The sequence below is a fragment of the Fistularia commersonii genome, chromosome 23, assembly GCF_037954325.1.
Source record: "Fistularia commersonii isolate RoL2024-O1a breed Wild chromosome 23, RoL_Fcom_v1.0, whole genome shotgun sequence".
NCBI classification, from domain to species: domain Eukaryota; kingdom Metazoa; phylum Chordata; class Actinopteri; order Syngnathiformes; family Fistulariidae; genus Fistularia; species Fistularia commersonii.
In genome coordinates this window covers 1135213-1157342 of record NC_141306.1, presented here as the reverse complement: position 1 = coordinate 1157342, position 22130 = coordinate 1135213, and the positions used below count along the sequence as shown (strand labels likewise).

The following is a 22130-nucleotide window of genomic DNA, read 5'->3' as shown; positions in this document are numbered from 1 at the left end:
TTGACTTATTTATTTTAAGACAATCAGACCTTTTTAGAGGTTTTTGAGAGCCACTTTTGGCCCAGTTTGACCCAGTTCGTCATTTCCGAACACGGCGGCTTAAACGACGATGCGGCTAATTCATGGATTATTTTTTGCGCTAACAAGCTTCACGCCACCAAAACATTTAGCCTGGTCACATCAGACCCCGTTCAATTCCAACAGCGAAGAAGACGACTTGATTGTTCATCTCTTTTATCGGCCGTGTTACAGGAACTGTTGGGGAAAAAAGTTACATATTTGTGGATCGAATGAAAAGTTTAAAAAAATGTTTCTGCTAAAAATAACACAATAAATGACAATCTTAAGAACATGACTATATAGGCTACATAGCACTTTCAACTTGCAAAATACATATTTTATTGCCTGTTTATATATTGTATAGTTATTTTATTGCCTATCTGTATATTTTATATATTGTCAATTTTACACAATTTTATATTTGTATTGTCCAGGACTACAAATGGAAATTAGCCATGAGCTAAACTGGTACAAACATCTCTGCCTCTGTGCTTAATGTATTTGTACACTAATAAACTTCTAAACAAACAAACAAACAAATGGTGCGGCTTATATTCAGGTGCGCCCAATAGTCCAGAAATGATGGTATGTTATGAGGTTTCCTTCAGACCTTTCTTCTGGCCTCCTGCAGGTAAACACTACGGCGTGTACAGCTGCGAGGGCTGCAAAGGCTTCTTCAAGCGGACGGTTCGGAAGGACCTGACCTACACCTGCCGCGACAACAAGGACTGCGTCATCGACAAGCGCCAGAGGAACCGCTGCCAGTACTGCCGCTACCAGAAGTGTCTGGCCATGGGCATGAAGAGAGAAGGTACAGCACATACCGTAGAGGATAAAGTCTCACTACCTGCTACCGCCGTTATGCTACGCTAGGCCGCGGTTTCTTTGTTTGTTTTTTTTTTTTTTTTTTTCTTTCCATTATTTGTTCTGACTGTCACGGTTGTGTGATGTGGTTGTGGCAGAGATACGTAGCAAAAGGCATGAGAACAGGCCAAATAACACACACACACACACATGCTAATCCCAACTTTTTAGCTTTTTCCTGTAAAACATTTTATTTCCCGCTGTGTTTTCTCATTAAATTCGTTCATTAATTTACTCATGTATTTATTTAATCATGCATTCATGAATTAGTTTTTGAGGGCGTCGCGTCCAACGGGAGAGCAGGAACATTTCTAACAAGACGTAAAAATGCTATTTACAAACCCGGAAGCTACGTTGCTACCATCCGCTGTGAGTTGTGAGTCACATCGCGATGAGCCGCGTCGCTAACACTGACTGAAACACTGCATCCCAAGCGGACGATGTAGGAAATACATTTTTATTTTAAAAAGTAGGTCATGATTTTTATGTATTTTTCAAATTGTAGATTTATTCCACGGGCCGAATTGGTCCCGCTGGCGTGCCGGCATCGGCCCGCGACCCGTACGTTTGACACCCCTGGATTAAACTATATTTTGTTTAAGCAATATCTAAATTGTGAGGGGTAAAGGTCTTCTTCGTCTAGTATTTGTTAGTGATGAGCGTAGATTTGAAATAAAACCAGGCTCAGATGATCCTGGGGAAAGGGGCGGAGCCGTGAGCGGACCGGACTAAGCTCCGCCTCCTCCAGTGGATCCAGGACTGTCAATCACACCGGAGGGGGCGTGGCTAGGACGGGAGGAAGGTTTCCTGCACGGCGTCCCGCCATCTATCTGTCACATCTCGCGATTATTCCCTTCGTAGCGGCTCGCGGCGGGTGGAGGTGAAGGGGGCGGAGCCAGGAGGCGGAGCTTAGTCCCACAAGCTTGTCAAAAGCCCCCCGACCCACCCTGCAAACGCCAAGCTGAGAAATGTCTTCGTTGGTCGCCAAGCTGGGGAAAGCGGGAAGTGTGTGTGTGTGTGTGTGTGTGTGTGTGTGTGTGTGTGTGTGTGTGTGTGTGTGTGTGTGTGTGTGTGTGGCGAGGGTGCGAAGACTATTAGCACCCTCGCCGGCGCCGCCGTCTGAGCGCCTCTTCACACGTCCACCATTCCGGTCACAGTTTCCTGAAATATCGATACGAAACTGTGTTTAAGTCCAACCCAGATCCACAGTGACAGGTGTGTGTGACCAGGTAAAAGTGTGTGTGTGTGTGTGTGTGTGTGTTGCACACACACTCCCCTCTAAAGCCGGTTCTCTGGTGACCTCCATCTGGCCTCCCTCCCCCCTCCTCTCCTCTTATTTATATGATTGTAAGGCTCTTTTCCACTTTCAAGGATATTATCATTTACTTCCTCACACACACACACACACACACACACACACACACACACACACACCCTGAGGGTTGTGGTACGGGAACAAGGCAGCAGTAGCCCAAAAGGCTGAGCGAATCCACAGAAAAACAGGATTAAATGAATTTATACTCTCCCAGTCAGCGGAGGGGAGGAGAAGGAGAAGGTGGAGAAGGTGGAGGAGGTGGAGGAGGAGGAGGTGGAGGTGGAGGTGGAGATCTGCTGGAGGTGGAGGAGGTGGAATAAAGCTAACATGATTTCAGCCCTCCTCACCTCTGTCTGACTCCGACACAAGTATTCTACCCTTGGGCTGACCTCCACCGCCAGACAGCAGTTCCTCTAAGCGGGGGCCCCTTTCCTTCTCCTCCTCTAACAACCCCCCCCTCCATCCACCCTTCCTCCCTACACACACACACACACACACACACACACACACACACACACACACACACACACACACACTCATCCTAATCGAGACCACGGCCTCCTTGATTCAGTTGAACCCGAAGCAGGAACAGAAAACGACAGCAGACTCTCCTGCAGACCCGTGTGTGTGTGTGTGTGTGTTTGTGTGTGTGTGTGTGTGTGTGTGTGTGTGTGTGCAAGCATGCACGCATGCACGTGTGTGTGTGCGCCAACCGGTGGTGCTGACAGTGAGTTTCGAAAAGTCCTTTCATCGCATAGCACTTTGTGGCCCAAGCCGCATTAATATATGTGTGTGTGTGTGTGTGTGTGTGTGTGTGTGTGTGTGTGTGTGTGTGTGTGTGTGTGTGTGTTTGCATGACAACCTTATGAGAAAAGAAAAAAAAGATGCTTCTTTTTTTTCTGTGGTGTTTTGGATTAAGGAAATTATAGCCTTCAAAAAAAAAAAAAAACACACACAAACACACACACACACACACACACACACACACACGCATCTTTCCTGTCCACGCTTGAGGCCTGGAGGTGCGGTTTCTCCTGCCTCGGCCACAGTGAGCCTCTGTGTCTGCGCGGCGTACAAACCACTTCCTGCGTCTCCAGGACGAGCCAATCAGGCGACGGCGACGCTTCCCGGCACCGCCAGAGGAAAAAATAAAAAAAAATAAAAGAGGAAAAAGCGTTGATTTGCGTCGGTTGGATATCGGCTCGGTATTTGGCGTGGGTTTTCCAGCCGCGCCCACCCGCGCACGTGTGAGCGATTTATATATTTTCATTTTCTACATTTTTCTGAATCCAGCCAGATGGCTAATTGAGCGCTACGTGCTACGTGCGCTCGCTCGGGAGCAAAATACGATTACGTCGCTTGGGTCGGGGGGGGGGGGGGGATTTTTAGAGCGGCGGTTAAAACCAAAAACCAAAAAAAAACATTAAAAAATTTTTTTTCTTCTTTTTTTTTTGTTGCAGAAACACTTAAACATGCAAAAGCCATAAAAACTACAATCATGGCGTCCAGTTGTAGTTCTTTTCACGTGTTATCAGCATGAGATGAGATGAGATGAGATGAGAACAACTTTATTTATCCCGAAGGAAATTGTTGTGCCTGAGTTTCAAGTAAAAACATAACAGTAATAGATAATAGTAGAAAGGAGGAAGAATAAGAAATACATAAATAAATATAAATTGTCTTAACTGTTAACTGTTAACTACAAAGATTTGAAGATTCCCTGCGGCTGAGGGAAGAGGAATTAAAAATGTGATATGATTGTACTCTTGCTTGTCGCCTGTGCCCGCTGATGAGTAATAGAGTGTGTGTGTGTGTGTGTGTGTGTGTGTGCGACCTCAGCCTCAATGAGACTTCCTGACTGAGGAAGGGGAAGTTTGTGGGGGTTAGGTGGGGGTTATTACCCGTTCTAAGTGAGTTAATTATCTTAATCTGCTCTGGGTTTCCTTTTATTTCTTTTAATCGCGCGGCGAAAAAGAAAGAAAGTGATGAAAAACAAACGCAATCAACAGCAGTAGTGACCGGAACCAGTTTTGTTACACGCAGCCGTTCAGGAGGAGCGCCAGCGGGCCAAGGACAAGAACGAGAACGAGGTGGAGTCCACCAGCTGCGCCAACGAGGACATGCCCGTGGAGAAGATCCTGGAGGCCGAGCAGGCGGTGGAACCCAAAACCGAGACCTACATCGAGACCAACCTCAGCGTGCCGTCCAACTCGGTGAGCCCCGGAACACCAGAGGGAGGTTTATACCCCCAAACGCCATCCGTGTGTGTGTGTGTGTGTGTGTGTGTTTACCCCGCTCGTCTGTTCCAACACTCATTTGTGTGTTTTGATGGTTTCGTGAATCTGCAAAAATGCACACATGCGAAAGGAAAACAAAGAAACAAACAGGAAGTGATGGAAATCATCTGAAGAAGAGTGAAAGGATGAAATGTGTGAATTTGTTTATTTATCGCTGATCCTGCGGCGGGTCGGGGTCAAAGGTCAACCTGTCCTGCCTGTTTTTGAGCTGTTTTTGAGGAAAACAACCGTTCACCCTTTCATTCACACGTCATAGACGACACTTTTATTCACTCTTTTATTCATACGTCATATAAGCAGTCACTCATTCATCCAATAACAATAATAATAATAATAATAATAATAATATATTACATTACATTACATAACATCAGGTTAGGCACCAAGTTAGGCTATGCAGTGTGTGTATAATGATAACATTAAAATATAGCATGTAATAATGATATATAATAATAATGATAATAATAATATGTCATTATGATATACCCTAATCATCATAATAATAATAATAATATGTAATGATAACATTAAAATATCGTATGTAATGATAATATATAATAATATAATAATAATAATATGCCATTGTAATATACAATGATAATAATAATAATAATGATAATAATAATAATAATAATAATAAAAGAGTATGTAATAATATATATAATGATAATAGTAATTATAATATAGCATGTTTGTTTGTGGTATGTATTTATTTTTAATAATAATAATATAATTCGATAATTATAATAATAATAGTAATAAATACATAAAGAAGGTGGAAAACAGAGTACAATCATTATTTGATTAATAAATAATTTCACAAAATTTTCAATCTATTTCCTCTTATTTTGTGTGAAAACATGATCTCCCATTATCTATAAACTGTTAACCAATGAAGGAGGGAAAATTAAAAAAAAAAAAAAAAAAAAGTTTTTTTTTAACCCGACCTGTGAGAAACTAATTGATTAATTGTGACATATTGATTTATCGGTGATAAATCAGAGATGGTTCTGGAAAGGGAGTTCTACACACTTTAAATTAGTGGGCGTTTGCCGATTTGACAGTTCACCTGCACACACACACACACACACACACACACGCTGTGTATCAGCTGGGCACAGCGGAGTCTCCGGAGTGATGAATAATACAACAGGCGGACGGATCCTGAAAGCGTCGCCACAAAGCCCTCCGCTTTCTCAGGAATTCTGCCGGAACATGAGAAACGGGGGGGACGGAGTCGGGGCGGGGGGGTGAAGGGAGGAATAAGGGGGTGGACGAGGAGCCGGAGGAGGAGGAGGAGGAGGAGGAGGAGGGGGTTCTTCTGGGATTCATCTGCTGCAGGGGAGGGAGACGTCTTGTGAAGTAAGAGCAGAGACGCTGTTATGCGAGTAAATGGTGCTATTTCTGCGGATGGAAATGTAGAAGGCGAAGGGGTGACTTCAGGAGAAGGAGGGAGGACTCGTGGTGGGCGAGGTCCGGAGGGGTCGGCCGGAAGCTTCAGATCAATCCATGAAGCGTCCCTCAACGCACGCCGCAGCTTGGAAATACAAATTTTAAAGCTCGGCTCGTGGGGCGGCGACCCGTCGATCCCTCTGGCGTTTGAAAATGACAAGTGTTGAATAAATAAGTATTTTAATTTGAATTTTTTTTTTTTTTTTTTTTTTTTTGGAAATGTCGTTTTAATTTTGAAGATGATGGAATGTGGAAATCGAACGTGTTAAAATGTTTTTGTCGCTGTTAATAAGCGACCGCACGCGTCGGGAAGAGGACGACGTTGTTGGTTTGCTTGTTTTTTTTTTTGTTTTTTTTTTGCTTTGTTTTGTCACAAATACAAGATGGACTCAAATAGACGTTGAGTTTTTAATTAAAATTTATTTTATTTAGTTTTAAAATTCTTTGGAAAAAACATCTTTTAACATTGAAATAAAATGTGTTCAAATATTTTTGTCGCTCTTAAAAAGCGACTGCACAGAGAAGACGGCATTTTTGGTTTGCTGCCGGTGGATCATTTAATTTAATTTACGTTTTAAATGTTTACATTTTTGTGTTACAAGAAGGACTGAAATAGACATTGATTATTTTGCCTAAAAGCGTCTTTTTTCAGAGTTGAATTAATGTGAACGATTATTTAATTAAAGTTTGTTTTATTTAAGTTTATTCATTTTTAAAATTCTTTTGAAAATCTTTTTTTTTTTTAATAAGATCTTTTAACATCTAAATAAAATGTACTCAAATGTTTTGGTCACTCTTACTAAGCGACTGCACAGAGAGATGACGGCATTTTTGTTTTGCTGCCGGTGGATCATTTTAATATAATTACATTTTTGATTTTTTAATTTTCATAAATACGAAAAGGGTAACCTTCAACCTTTTTTTTTCTATTTTCAAAAATGTTTTATTGCGTCATTTTCTCTGCAGTTATTCATTGATTTAAAAAAACAAACAAAAGCATTATATACTGTGTTAAAGAGACAAAATAAATTGATTGTAAAAATGCAAAATGCTTAGACCGTGTGGATCAACGATTGCAGGAATAAACAAATAAATAAAACAATTCTATTTACTAAGTTGATATCATTCAAGTATTTTCAATGGTGAGTGCCCTATAAAATGATTTATTAAAAATATACAAATGTATTTCTTTCCATAAATAATTTACATTTAATTAGATTTTTCATTTACTCATTTACGGTTCATATGTATTTTATTTCAATGTTTATTGTACATTACAATAATCCAAAAGTGTTGAGTGTACTTTATAAGAGTGTGGGAAGAGTTATCCCGTATATATATAGATCTAAATCTATATGTATATATAGATATAGATAACGATATAGATATAGATATAGATATATGTGCATATATTGGGGTTCTCCATGTTCCCCCAAAACACAACCAGGGTGATCACTGAATCTGGACGTCTCTCCAGGCGGTCCCTGTGATTGGCGGGTGACCCCGTCAAAGGTTAAGCCCCGCCTCCTGCCCCGATGACCCCGACCTCGGCGAGATGCCAAAGCTCATCCGTTTTTAAACCGTTTAACTCATCGGATTAGCGTTGAGCGCCTCCGAACCCAATTAGCGGCTCGGCTAATGGGCGACGAGGCGTCCAGGCGGGAACCCGTGCGAGGAGGGTGTCCGGGGCCGGGTCATGTGATCGGCGTGTCCTCCTGCGCACCACGTGCACGCCGCAGAGGTCTCAGCTCAGAAATTATACGCTAAGGTAGTTAGGTGTTAGCATGAAACCGTTCTTCGTCTTTGTCAAAACAGGTGTGTTTTGGTGCCTTGCTAGCATGCAGTGGGCGTGGCTAGTAGGGAGCATTGACCTGTCAATGAAACAGGTGCAAGCTAACATGGACTACAGTGATGGAGGCTAGAGCAGATAGCAACGCTAACAAGAGCGACGGCCATGTTTGTTTGCAAGGGAGACGAGAAATAAAATGCTATTTAGGTTAGCTGTTAGCATGAAACCATTAATTCTCTTTTGTCAAAACGGGTGTTTCGGTGCCTTGCCAGCATGCAGCGGGCTAGGCTAGTAGGGTGTGCACACCTGTCAATCAAACAGGGGGAAGCTAACATGGACTACAGTGATGGAGGCTAGAGCAGATAGCCACAGTAACAACAGTGATAGCCATGTTTGTTTGCGAGGGAAGTGGGGAAATTAAGTGCCTTGCCAGCGTGCAGCAGGCTAGGCTAGTAGGGCGTACACACCTGTCAATCAAACAGGGGGATGCTAACGTGGACAACAGTGGCAGAGCAGATAGCCGCGCTAACAACAGCGACGGCCATGTTTGTTTGCAAGGGAGACGAGAAATAAAACGCTATTCAGGTTAGCTGTTGTCAAAACGGGTGTTTTGGTGCCTTGCTAGCGTGCAGCGGGCTAGGCTAGTAGGGCGTACACACCTGTCAATCAAACAGGGGGATGCTAACGTGGACAACAGTGGCAGAGCAGATAGCTACGCTAACAACAGCGACGGCCATGTTTGTTTCCCCTCTGACCTTGTAATGCGTTCAGGCGTCTCCTTTCACCGATCTTCTAGCGCGTGACGTCTTTCTTGAAGAAACCTTCTGCGTGCGCTCCACATCTTTGCACAACACCGGTAACCACGGTGACCGTCTCTCCGGCAAACAAGATTTTTTGTTGTTTTTTTTTTTGTTATCGTTCTTAATAGACCCTTCAATCAAATCCTCGGGGCGTTGCACGGCTCGCTGCTCGCCGCTCCACGGGCCTCCATTGAGAAGCGCTGCCCCGTGCGCTAATTAATCACAGGGGCGGCGGCGGCGAGTAGCGGCGAATAAGCCGCCGTCTAATGGCCAGAGTCCGTCCGGCTCTGAATGGACTGTGTTTATCTCATGGTGACCTAGAACGGGGGTTAAACAGCCGTTAGTAATGTGCCTTCGGCCCGATAAGGAGAGGCCCTCTCTTCAGGAGGAGGGGGTTAGCAAGAGATGCTATCGCTTCCCCTCATCCTGAAGGCGCTTATTGAGATTTCCTTTTTTCTTCCCCCTCCGAGTTATTTGCGGAAAGCGGCGAAGACCGGAGTCTGCGGCTTCTCTCCGGCTGAAAAGCAGGTGGCGTCGTGTTTGTTTAGCCGTTAATTAGCCGATGATTCATCCCCGCCCCTCGATGCTGCTAATCCCCCTCCTGTAAATAAAATGGAACGCTACGCTAATTTGTTTCCGTCCCCCCGGTGTGTCGTAGCGACGCTGCCGTCCGAAAATGAGATGCTGGATTTTGCAAAATTGTTATGGCGCCCTGCACGCCTTGCTGTTTTTCTTAAACATTTATTTAAAATACAAGATTAACCTGGTTGCAAATTTGTTTTTAAAAGGTTTATTTCATTTCTTATTTTATTTCTATTCTTTTATATATTTTTTTTTGTTTTCCCTGTTTTCCCATTAAATGTCTTTAATTTTATATTTTATTTTGCCAATTCTGCCAGGAATATTAACAAATATGTTTGGATTTTGGGGGTGAAAAGTGTAGTTGAAAAAAGTTTAAAATATAAAAAAAAAAAAAAAAATACATTTTATATTTATATTTTATTTTTCCAACTCTGCCAGGAATATTAACAAATATGTTTGAAATTTGGGGCTGAAAAGTGTAGTTTAAAAAAGTTTAGAAAATTAAAAAAAAAACTTTTAATTTTATATTTGATTTTTCCAACTCTGCCAGGAATATTAACAAATATGTTTGAATTTTGGGGGTGAAAAGTGTAGTTTAAAAAAGTTTAGAAAATTAAAAAAATGTATTTTGTATATTGTATATTTGATGTATATGTATTTTTTTATGTTTTCCCTGAAGATAAAACTGCTGTTTAAATGTTTTTTTAAAAAAAGTCTTTAATTTTATATTTGATTTTTCCAACTCTGCTAGGAAGATTAACAAATATGGAGGGGGGAGGGGCAATTCTAGTTTAAATAAAAATGTTAAAATGTTTTTAAAAAATATCTTAAATTTTACGCCTCGTGAAGATTGACCAGTATTTTGGTGTGATTTAAAAATATGTTTTCATCATTTTTTTTTTTAAATAAAAAAAAAATTTGGATGCTACCTGGAAGATCAACCACCATTTTGAATATTTTCTTTTGGGGTAAAAAAAAAAAAAAAAGTTTTTTATCCGTCGAACGTGGCCCGATCGGGACCGAAATCCCCCAGGTCTCCTCAGACGGCGGCGAGGAAGGCGGGTCAGTGTAAACACGACTAAGATCGCCATTAAACTTTCATGAGGCCGCCGCGTTTAACCGCAATCCTGGGACTTGCGTCGTTCCGGTGGGGGGCGGAAGCCATGTTTTGTTCATTGTTTTGAAAAAGGGTGGCCCCTTCGGGAGGGGAATTAGCCGAAATTTTTAAGCGGAAGAAGAAGATTCGCGGAAAAATCTGTCGCCGTGGCGTCCAAGTCTCCCCCGGAGACCCGGTTCTGAAATATTCATGCGGAGCGCCGTCTTTCCACCTCCCTCCCAGAAGAAGAAGAAGAAGAAGAAGAAGAAGTCTTTCACTTTTCAAAACAGCGTCGTCTTTGTGTCTGCTTTAACTTTCCCCGTCTCGGCGCTCGGTGATATCGGCGATGCCGGGTTTCAGCCCCCCTGCGGGACGGAGGGGGAGTTCAGGATGCTCTTCTTCGGCCTTTTCGCGGAGGATGATGAGAGCGTGGGGACGTTTCTCTTCCCGCGTCTTCATCCCGCCGCTAATCCCGCTTGATGCCGGGATCCTCCCGGGCTTTCCGCATCGATCGCCGGGATTTGGAGGGAGGAAGTCGGAGGGGAAAGAAGAAGTTGCGCGAGGAGGTCTCAGAACTTTGTGTTTTTTTAGGATTCCGGGAAATAAATTATGCGGGCGAACGAAGAGCCGACGTCTTTGTTTACCGAGATCGGTATCCAGGGCGCGGCGGTGAATCGCCCCGTCGTCGGTCGAGGGCGCGGAAGGAGTTCAGCGAGAAGGTTTTTTTACGGCGTGCATTAATATCGAATCCTCCGGTGGCCCTTTTTCTCCGGGGCTTTTACGGCCCTCCTCCTCCTCCTCCTCCTCCTCCTCCTCGGGGCTTAAGTGGGTCTAATGAGGTGAAATCGATAAAGAGCCGTTTGGACCTTCTCTCTTTTCTTTTCCGTTCCACGTGAAGCTCTTCAGACCGTCAGCATCTGAATGATGCTGACGCGGGCCTTTTCGTCGCCGTGGTTACGGACGTTGAAGGCACGCGGAGTTCACGCGGCGTTTTTTTTTCTGAGGACCGAAAAGACGGCGATGCTTCGACACCCGAACGTATCACCAGAACGCGAACGAACATCTGCTACCTGCTCTGTCCTCCGTCTTTGGAGTCCCTGTTTTGCCGTTCGCCATCTTTGTTTTGATGATTCCTGTCCTCGGAGGTGACTTCCTGTGTCCCGCCTCCTCTTTCTCATTGGCTGTTGGTGACCTGTGTCACCAGGGGGTTCAGTAGATCACAGATTCAAATGTGTTTGATTGACAGCGACGGTTCCACCCACACGCTAACAGGATTCGTAGCCGCGCCTACTGACCAACTAGCCATGACCAATGTCTCCAACTAGCTCGAACCACTGTCACATCCACTGTCCACAACAAGCCAAGCCCAACATCACTAACTAGCCCAGCCCAACATCACTAACTAGCCAGCTAGCCAGGCTCACTGCCCTGACTAGCCATTCCCATTGTCCACAAGTAGCCTAGCTGAATGTCCCCAACTGGTCGCACCCACTGTCCCCAACTAAACTAGCTATTCCCAGTGTCCCCATCTAGTAGCGCTGTCCGCAACTGGCTATGCCCACTGTCCCCAGCTAGCCAAGTCCATTGTTCCCAACTAGCTATGCCCAGTATCCTCAACTAGTAGCACCCACTGTCCCCAACTAGCTACATCTGGTTTCCCCAACCAGCTATTCCCAGTGTCCCCAACTAGTAGCACCCAATGCCCCCAACTAGCAACATCTCATTTCCCCAACTAGCTATGCCCAGTGTCCCCAACAAGTTGCAACAACTGTTCCCAACTAGCAGCGCTCACTGTCGCCAACTGGTCGTACCCACTGTCCCCAACTAGCTACATCTCATTTCCCCAACTAGCTATGTCCAGTATTCCCAACTAGTAGCACCCACTGTCCCAACTAGCTATGTCCAGTGTCCCCAACTAGTGCAACAACTGTTCCCGACTAGCTACATCTCATTTCCCCAACTAGCTATTCCCAGTGTCCCCAACAAGTTGCATCCACTGTCCCCAACTAGCTATTCCCAGTGTCCCCAACTAGTGCAACAACTGTTCCCAACTAGCCATGCTCACTGTCGCCAACTGGTGGTACCCACTGTCCCCAACTAGCTATTTCCAGTGTCCCCAACTAGTGCAACAACTGTTCCCGACTAGCTACATCTCATTTCCCCAACTAGCTATTCCCAGTGTCCCCAACAAGTTGCATCCACTGTCCCCAACTAGCTATTCCCAGTGTCCCCAACTAGTGCAACAACTGTTCCCAACTAGCCACGCTCACTGTCGCCAACTGGTGGTACCCACTGTCCCCAACTAGCTATTCCCAGTGTCCCCAACAAGTTGCATCCACTGTCCCCAACTAGCTATTCCCAGTGTCCCCAACTAGTGCAACAACTGTTCCCAACTAGCCACGCTCACTATCCCCAACTGGTGGTACCCACTGTCCCCTACTAGCTACATCTCATCTACTAGCCATGCCTTCCGTCCCCAACCAGCACTGACCAGTTCCAACCGTGCCTCTCTAGTACAACTGGGTAACACATCTTGGGTTGACGTGTCCTCCTGACTCCTTTGCACCTCTGCTCACCGCAGCCCAACGACCCGGTGACGAACATCTGCCAGGCGGCCGACAAGCAGCTCTTCACGCTGGTGGAGTGGGCCAAGAGGATCCCCCACTTCTCCGAGCTGCCGCTGGACGACCAGGTCATCCTTCTGCGAGCAGGTGAGCTCCGTGATATTATTCCGATTATTACGCCGTCACCCGTCGGTAAGTTCAATTAACCCCGCGAGAAGACGGTTTTCTTCTTGCTTTCACGCATCAGAAGGACCTTCAAGTTTCTCGCTTTCACGCGACAGAAGGAACTTTTTAGATTCGTCGCTTTGTTCCGAGCGGAGGAACGCCAAACAAAACCCCGCCGTTCTCCCCGTGCATTTTTAATATCTCGCTATTTGGCATCAGGGAGACTTTAATTTTTCTCGTTTCTATTTTTTTTTTTTTTTTTTTATCTAAAAGCCGCCGTCTTTGAACATGAAGTCATTTCGACGCCGGGTTTTCGTTCCTCTCCGGAGACTCCGCCTTTTTCCCCGCCGTGCGGAAAGGGGAGCCTCGAGTTTCTGTTCTCGATAAGTTTTTTTTTTTTAACTTACTCTATTTTGTTTTGTATATTTTTTTCTTTTTTTCTTATTTTTATCCTTTACAATTTTTTATTATTTTCATTATTCCACCCGTGATGCTAATGATACGTGTCATGGAGTCCCGGAGTTAGCGCCTCATTAGCATCATCACAGCTTTACCCAGATGCTAACATTGGCTTCAGAATGATTTGATTTTTTTTTTTTTGTATTAAACTGTAGAAAAAAACATAATTTCAATAAAACTTTTAAATATCACAGCTGAAAGCATCCGCCGCCTTATCGTGAACCTCCTGAGAGCCAGACTTTTCCCCGCTGTGCATTTCAATTTTGTCATCAATAAGTGGATTTTTTATTTTATTTTTATTTTTTTTAAGTTACACAACTTCATCTTTATATATATACATATATATATACATGTATGTGCGTTCTCAAGCAGGTAACTTCTCATTAGAATCTGTTGTTTTTTTCTCAGTTACAACAATAATAATAAAAAAAACAAAAATTAGTATCAGCAATCCAAAAAAAAAAAAAATTTAAATATAATTTTTTTTAAATCATGAATGAGCCTACAGTAAGTAGGCTTTTTCAGATTTAGCTCAATTTTTTTTTTTCTTCTCAAAGTTACAATGATAGTAAAAATGAGTAAAAGCAATGTTAAAAAATGAAATATATGATGAGGAAAAAAGAAAAACAAATTTATACATGAAAGTTTTTCTTTTTTTTTTCCATCATTACACTTTTCCATTTTTATATTTATATTTATAAATATTTACAAATTTATATTATTATTATTCTTACCTTTTTACCTCCTCATCAGCATCATCACAGCTTCACCCAGAACGCAAATCTATTTAATCTCTATTTAAACAAAAAATGCTGAAATAATTTCTTGACAGAGGCTAAAACAGGAAGAACGCGACCTCGTCCTCGTACGAGGACACGAATGGAAAAAAATCATTTATCAATGAAAACGTCGATAATCGGAGCTGTTTATGAAGTTATTAGCATTAGCAAGCGACGCCGAAAGAAGCAACGCCAAAAGAATCGCGCCTTGTCTTTTCTATTAACACATCGCCCTTGTTGCTCGCTTGTCACTCCAAATTACGCCATCATATTAATCCACCTTGAGGCGGGTGTGGCGGTACCCTCCTCCTCCTCGCCGCCGCCGCCGCCGCCGCCGCCATCACTCATTCTTTTGCACGATAGCGAGGGGAGCTCTTAGGTTTTTTTTTTTTTTTTTTTTTTTCTATAAATAACCGCTTTAGTTCTGCTGTATCACAGATAAAAGCATCCCGACTCCACTCCGGGTGGGGACGGCGTGGCGGAGGAGGGACGGGGAGCGTTGCCAGGCAGAACAGTTAAAGGAACCCTGTCACTCAAAAAAAAAAAAAAAGAAAAAAATGGCGTCCTGCGTGTCAGCGGCCTCGCTTTCGGCGCGTCACGCCTGTCGTCTTCATCGCGCCGGCAGCCGCTCCTCATCCCTTTTTACACGCTTGTCTCCGCGGGCGACGGGATTCCAATGTCTTAGTAATAACCTGGCGCCGGGCGCCGCCGCTTAATTGATTCATCGGGACCCCCGCCGCCCCCCCGCTCCTCGCCGCCGCGCTCCCTTTTTGTTGTCAGTTTCATTTTTCCTTGAAACGCCGTGTGAACTTTTGTCCCGGGATTTACTTCTGTGTGTGTGTGTGTGTGTGTGTGTGTGTGTGTGTGTGTGTGTGTGTGATCTCCTCCCTCCCCCAGGTTGGAACGAGCTCCTCATCGCCTCCTTCTCGCACCGCTCCATCGCCGTCAAGGACGGGATCCTGCTGGCGACGGGGCTCCACGTGCACCGCAACAGCGCCCACAGCGCCGGCGTGGGAGCCATCTTTGACAGGTCGGCTCCCGATTGGCCGTTATGACTCGTGACCTCACTTCCTGCTTCCTCCCGCCGCCAGCCGGAGGGGACGGGTGTTCGTTAAACGTGAATCCTTTTCATTCATTTTATTTTTCCTCGTCGATGCAGTGTTTTCCGCCTGTTCCACAGTGATTGGAAAGCCGTGATTGGGCGAGACCGATCACCCTGAACCAATCACAGGGCCGCTTACAGACATACACCCTCTCATTCAGTCGTCATGGAGACGAGCTGCCGTTCACTCATTCATGTCGTTTTGAGATAAACAACAATTCACCCTCTCGTTCACATGGTCAAGCTGCAGTACCGGCTGTGGCCAGCAGGGGGCGGCGTTGGGAATTCACGTGGTCTTTGCGTCAGATGTTTCTCCAAATAGAAACCACATCATTGCTGCTGTCGAAAGTAAAAGTGGTCCGGAAAGACTTCTCCGCCGTCTCTCTCTCCGTTCATCTCGTCCTCCGCCCCGGGTCGTGTTCCATCCCTTCCTCCGACGGCCGATAGCGCCCGCTATCTCCTCCCGCGCTCGTTAGCATAAACGCCCCAGCCCTTTATTTCTTCTCTCTTTGCCTTTTTTTGGGCCCCGCCATCGTTCCTGGGAGCAAAATTGAATTAGAACGAGCTAAGCACCGCCACCATTCACTTTAGCGGCCGCGGGAGAGAGTCGGGGGGGGAAAAAAAAAAGGGGGGGTCGGATGACCGAGTCACAGAGGGGTGAGGAGTTCAAGCCGGCGGTGACGTCACGGGCTAGCTAGCTAGCTAGCTGGTGAATGAACGCCGGTCACCTTACGCTTCTCCGGTATCTCCAGGGTCCTCACCGAGCTGGTGTCCAAGATGAGGGACATGCAGATGGACAAGACGGAGCTGGGCTGCCTGCGCGCCATCGTCCTCTTCAACCCCGGTGAGCGCACAAGCTAACGCTAAAAACATGGCGCCGGAGGGGATCCGCTTCCTCTTACTTCCTTTCCGGACATGACCTGCCGGCGCCGACGCTTAAGGGACTGGACAACACAAAACCCGGGTGTCAAACGCATTTTCACTGAGGGCCACGTTAAGCTAATGACTACATGCTAACGCTAACAATATAAATGTACCGTAAAATACAGCTTAATGTTAAATAACTCTGAATTTATGACTCATTCAAATCCAAAATGTTACATATGCATTTGCATACAAGTCACATTTTAGCTTTTGATTCTTGGACATTTTTTTGTTTTTCTGCAAGGCTAACTTTAGCATACTCTGTGTGAAAATACAGACGAATATTGTACTCTTTACATACCGACGCTGCCTCGTAACACAAAAGACAAACCGCTTTTTCTCCTTGAAGCACAAACATGTACATCTTTCTTGGAACGTCCTTCCATCTGCAGCAACTTTTCTCTCCCTGGAAAAATCGGACCTTTTGAGACGTTCTCGCCGGCCGCTTAAAATGAATCGTACAATGATTTAGCCCGCGGTCCACGACGGGTTGGGAGAATCGCCGCCTCTTGTATCTTAGCATGTCCAGCTAATCAATCAATTAATAATAAAAATATTCGCACACACACCTCAGCGATCATCGGGTCTTAAACCTGTAGGCGTTGTTGCGCAAATTTCCCAAGAAAATACACCGTTTTTCACACTTTCTCTCGGTTTGGGCTCGGTGCTGCCCCCTTGTGGTGCGGGATGGTACTGCACCCTCTTCTGTGTTTGATAAAATAACTCTTTGTGGAACATTTCAGAATAAAAGCATCGGTGTCACGACGTGTTTCGAAATAAAAAAGCACAGGTTTTCTTGCTTGTTTTGAAATAATATCATCGGCGTCACCGTGCGGATTTTAAAAACATTGTTTGTTTTGTCGTTGGTTTTATTGTTGTTGTTTGCATGTCGCAGACTCCAAAGGCCTGTCCAACCCTGGTGAGGTGGAAGCTCTGCGGGAGAAGGTCTACGCCTCCTTAGAGGCCTACTGTAAACAGAAGTACCCCGAGCAGCCCGGCAGGTAAGAGAACAGACGTTATTACATTTAATTAAATTTGAAAAAATAATTGGAATCAAATTAGATTTAATAGCTTTACTTTTCCTGCAATACTGTTTTTTGCAATATTTGTAATTCAATAACTATTTTAATAAAACAGCCTGATTCTTGTTTCAAGTTTGTGTGCATATACATATATATATGGATTTTAACATTTCATGTAAATTAAATTAAGTTAAATTTAGAAAATAATTTGAATTAAGTTAAATTAAATATAGCTTTACTTTTCCTGCATTACACTGCTCTGCATTATTTGTAATGCAATAACTATTTAACTAAAACCCAAACCCAAACTTCTTATGTATACAAGTGTGCATATATGTATATTGCATATATTTATATATTTGGATTTTAACATTATTATTTTAAAGGTTTTCAAATGTTTATCTGAAATCAAATCAAATCGTGTTTTGGCGTCATATGATCTTAACCTTTAGTGGAAATCTAGAAATCTGTCCATCTTTTCGACCATTTTTGTTTTATTTAATTTGATTTTCTTTGTTTTTTTCATATTTGTTATATTATTGATGGATTTTCTGTCATTTTATTTTGCATTGCATCGACATTTTTGAAATGGATCTCATTTCTTTCATTTAATTTTTCAGTTTAAATTCTGAAAGAACGAGATGTTCCGGCTATTTTTATTAATTAAGTGAAATGTTGGATTATTAAAAAAAAAAAAAATGTTGTTCTTAATTCGCCCCACACCTCTTTCATCCTCCCGCCTTGTTTTCACCGCCCGCCTTCTTTCCTTTCACCTTATAAATAAATCTCTGTTTTCTCCGACGCGCCGGCCCGATGCTTTTAATGTGAAATTTTAATGCGGCTTAAATTGGCTTGTTGCTCATCAGCACCGAGCCTTTCATTTAAAAAAGAAAAGAAAAAAAATGGTAAATTATACATTAGTTCAAATAAATGTTAAAATGTACGACACAAACGGCGGGAAGATATAGACGGAATTAGTCGCTGCACGGATGGAGTATAAATATAAATAGCAGAATATTTCTTTATGATGTGTTTGTGTGCAAAGTATATTTAAAAATACCGTAATTTCCGGATTATTGTACGCACCGGAATATAAGCTGCACTAAAAATAATTAAGTAAATCTATGTGTACATATATAGGTCGCAACATGAGATATTTACGATAATTATACTTTTTTTTTTTAACTCTTAATTTAAAACATATCGGTAAGATCCACAAATACATACTGGATTTTGAACTCGAAAAAAAGATGTTGGGTTTGACGGTTACTTTTAAGCAAAATGTTCAGTGTCTGTTTGAACCCTTCTTGTATTTATGAAAATAAAAAAATTAAAAATAAAATTAAATGATCTCGTGGCAGCAAACTAAAAATGCCATCTTCTCTCTGTGCGACTAAAAGAGCAATAAAAATACTTTATTTAGATGTTACAAGATCGCCATCAATTTCAAATTTAAAATGACATTTTTAAAATGAACAAACTAAAATAAAATATACTGTATTTTCCAGACTATTTAGCGCACCTGAATATAACCGGCAGCTACTAAAAATAACAAAATAAATGTTATAATTTAAAAAATAAGTACATTAAATACATACCGGTAACATCCATCAAATCTGTAAATTAGCCGCGTTGTTGTTTAAAGCGTGTCAGAAAAGTAGCGGCTTATAGTTCGGAAATTCCGTTAAAATGTGTTGTTTTTTTTGGGGGGGTTTTATGCCATGTACCGCAAATTCTGGACTATATATATATATATATATATATATATATATATATAAGTTTATATAAGCTGCAGCCACTCATTTTTAAAAGAAAAAAGAAATTGTATATAAAAAAGCCACACATGAAAGATGAAATATTAACACTGCAAGATGTTACAGAAAAGATTTTTTTTGAAAACTTAAAATTAAATAAATGATGCTAATGTCTACAATACCGGTACAAAACGCAAATGCTTTTTTTTTTTTATAACAGATGCTGAAATTATATACAGCAGAAACTATTTGTCTTTCTCGTTGTTGGAACTGAGATTTTCGAGCTCATTTCATGGGTCCGACGTGTCCAAGCTAAAGGTTTTAGCGGCGTGAAGCTAAAAAAAAGCCCCCAAAAAATCCATAAATTAGCCGCATCGTTGTTTTAGCTGCTGTGTGAAAAAAAATAGCGGCTTAAGTAAAAAAAAAAAATTGTGTGTAAATACCTCATGTTGCGTCTTATAGAGAAGTCCGGCCTTTATATGAACACATATTTATTCAGTTATTTTTATTATATTCAGGTGCAGCTCAATAGTCTGGAGATGACGGTAGTTGGTTCACACTTCTTGCTCTTCCTCCTGCACACTAAAACTGTTAAAGTCGTCTTCTTCACCGTCCGAATTGAACGGCCTCAGAATTTTCATCGCTCCCGTTCTTGTGGAAACCTTCTTGTCGAAGCATCCGGACTTGAGTTCCTTCACTTGAAGACGTTTCTTCGGTTCGAATGACCCACGCGGAGTTTCTGAGTACAACTGGATCCAGGTGAAGGCGGCTTGCTGAGTAAATGTTGTGGTCCTGCAGATGCTAGGTCTAACGGTTATGCTAATGGTTTTGGATCATGTGGATCGAGGTTCTGGCGGTGGATCCTTCCTGGTTGTTTGGAGGGTGCAGAAGGTCCTGGTCCTGTGTTGATCCCAGTCCGGCGTTCTACGTGTCGGAGGCCCCCCTCCTTTTCTGTTTCGACAAAGATCCCCAGCAGAACGTCCACCTGAGCCTTTGTTTAGCTTCACCTTGTCACATTCCGATCCGGGTCGCCCCACTAAGTTGCTCTTTTGTCGCAACGAACGACAAAACCCGTTGGCATAGCAACCACCCCGAGACCCGGCTTCTGCAGGACGACTAACGTTTACGCAACAAGCCGCCATCACCTCGACCCGCCCAAAACCCCGGCAGGTCTTTTCAGAAACTCTCCGCGGGTCACGGGAACTGAAGAAGCGTCTGGGCCTGAAACGTCTTCAGCGGAAGAAAGTCAAGTCCAGTTGCCACGACAAGAAGATTTCCTCAAGGATTCACCGCGAGCCGGACGACCGAGAAGCTCCACAGACTCAACGGTCCGATGTGACGAAGCCAAAAGTCCGTAAATTAGCCAACGTGTTCAAAGCATGTGGAAAAAGTAGCGGCTAATAGTTTGGTAGCGGATAATAGTTCTTTAGCGGCTAATAGTTCGTTAGCGGCTAATTGTTTGGTAACTACTGTACTACAGCAGGTGATAAGACTAAGAATAAGAATAAGAACAACTTTATTTACCCCGAAGGAAATTGTTGTGCCAGAGTTTCAAGTAAAACATAATAATAAATACTAGCAGGAAATTGTATACACAGTTAAAAAAGAAAAAAAGGGGGAGGGATAAGAAATACAAATAAAACTATAAAGTGTCAAGATCAAGGCTAAAAAGTGATTTAAGGTCTTAAGTACAAAGATTTTGAGATTCCCTGCAGCTGAAGGAAGAGGAATTAAAAAGTCTGAAAGCCTCTTTCTCTACTTCCTGGATTGGAATCACATGACACACTTCCCGCGATCCCATTGGGCAAGAAAACCCATCTCGTCGCCCCGGTGACGCCGATATTTTTTTTTTTTCTTCCCTTGACCCGACGAGCTCTCACTCTCACACTTTTTTTTGTTTGTTTGTTTGTTTGTTCGTCGCGCCACAGATTCGCCAAGCTGTTGCTACGGTTACCGGCGCTGCGCTCCATCGGCCTCAAGTGTCTGGAGCACCTTTTCTTCTTCAAGCTCATAGGCGACACGCCCATCGACACCTTCCTCATGGAGATGCTCGAAGCTCCTCATCAAATGACATAATAGCGGCGAGGGGTCAAGGCCTTCCTCCTCCTCCTCCTCCTCCTTCTTCTCGTCTCCTCGCAACCCTGGATCGGAAGCAGGGTCCTTTTAAAAAGAGAAACAAACTCAGATCACGTGACGAACCTTCACCCGTTTCCTCCATCCTTCCCCCTTTTCCATCCTTCCCTCCCTTCTTTCGCGGCTTCCCTCCTTCTTTTTTTTTTTTTTTTTTTTTCCTCCTCCAGAAGAACCGACGAATCCGTCTCTCGTCCCGTGGATCTGTTTTATACTTTGTAAAAATTATATAAATAAACTAAAAAAAAAAAATATTAAAAACTATATATATATATATATATATATATATATATATATGAGAAAATCACGACAAAGACAAGAGGGCAAAAAAAAAAAAATAATAATAATAATTTTAAAAAAAATAAACATTGAGCCATTTTTTTTTTTTTTTTTTTTTAATTTCGTCTTTGCTTTTCTAACACCTTGACAGGAGGTTAAAAAAAGAAAAAGAAAAAAGAAAAAAAAAGCAGAGATGATGTGTTTTAACATCCACGGACTTTTAAAAGCGGATTTTTAAAAAGGAAATATAGCGGCGATGTCATATTAGCGGGGCGACACACACACACACACACACACACACACACACACACTCAGCGTCGTGATCGGGACAATCGTGGACTCTTCGTTCGAGTCTTGCACTAAAAAGCTGATTTTTATTATTATTATTTTTTTTTATTTTTTTTTATTTCCTCTCCTTCTTCTTCAGGCCTTTCTGGAATTCAACTCGAGCGATCGAAAAAAAAATAAAAATAAAAAAAATAAACTCAGGTTTTCTGCCGACCCCCGACCCCCCCGATTCCAACGTGCACTGTGCGACGTCGGGCGGAGGGTCCGAACACGCTCCGTACAATCCGCGCTCGTCCTGCGCCCGGCAGGGACAGGAAGCCAGCTTGTTAGCTTTAGCATTAGCTTTCGCGCCGGAATTCCCTTCTTGTTTTTTTTCGCGGCGCTCCCGTTAGCTTCTCGGGAGCTTCTC

General features: G+C 43.1%; 1 protein-coding gene across 2 annotated transcripts in view; it reads left to right on the top strand.

Moving 5' to 3' along the window:
- The window catches only part of rxraa (retinoid X receptor, alpha a), a 108943-nt gene extending 87673 nt beyond the window's left edge, over positions 1–21270 (top strand). Inside the window, exons 5-11 of one of the 2 annotated variants that reach the window (XM_086170908.1) lie at positions 692–871; positions 4268–4452; positions 12837–12966; positions 15120–15252; positions 16077–16168; positions 17144–17249; positions 20953–21270. In XM_086170908.1, coding sequence (XP_086027034.1) covers positions 692–871; positions 4268–4452; positions 12837–12966; positions 15120–15252; positions 16077–16168; positions 17144–17249; positions 20953–21100 — 974 coding nt within the window. In that variant the 3' untranslated portion in view covers positions 21101–21270. The remainder of the gene's footprint in view (positions 1–691; positions 872–4267; positions 4453–12836; positions 12967–15119; positions 15253–16076; positions 16169–17143; positions 17250–20952) is intronic. The other variant, XM_086170907.1, reaches the window with a different exon arrangement.
- Positions 21271–22130: the final 860 nt, after the last annotated feature.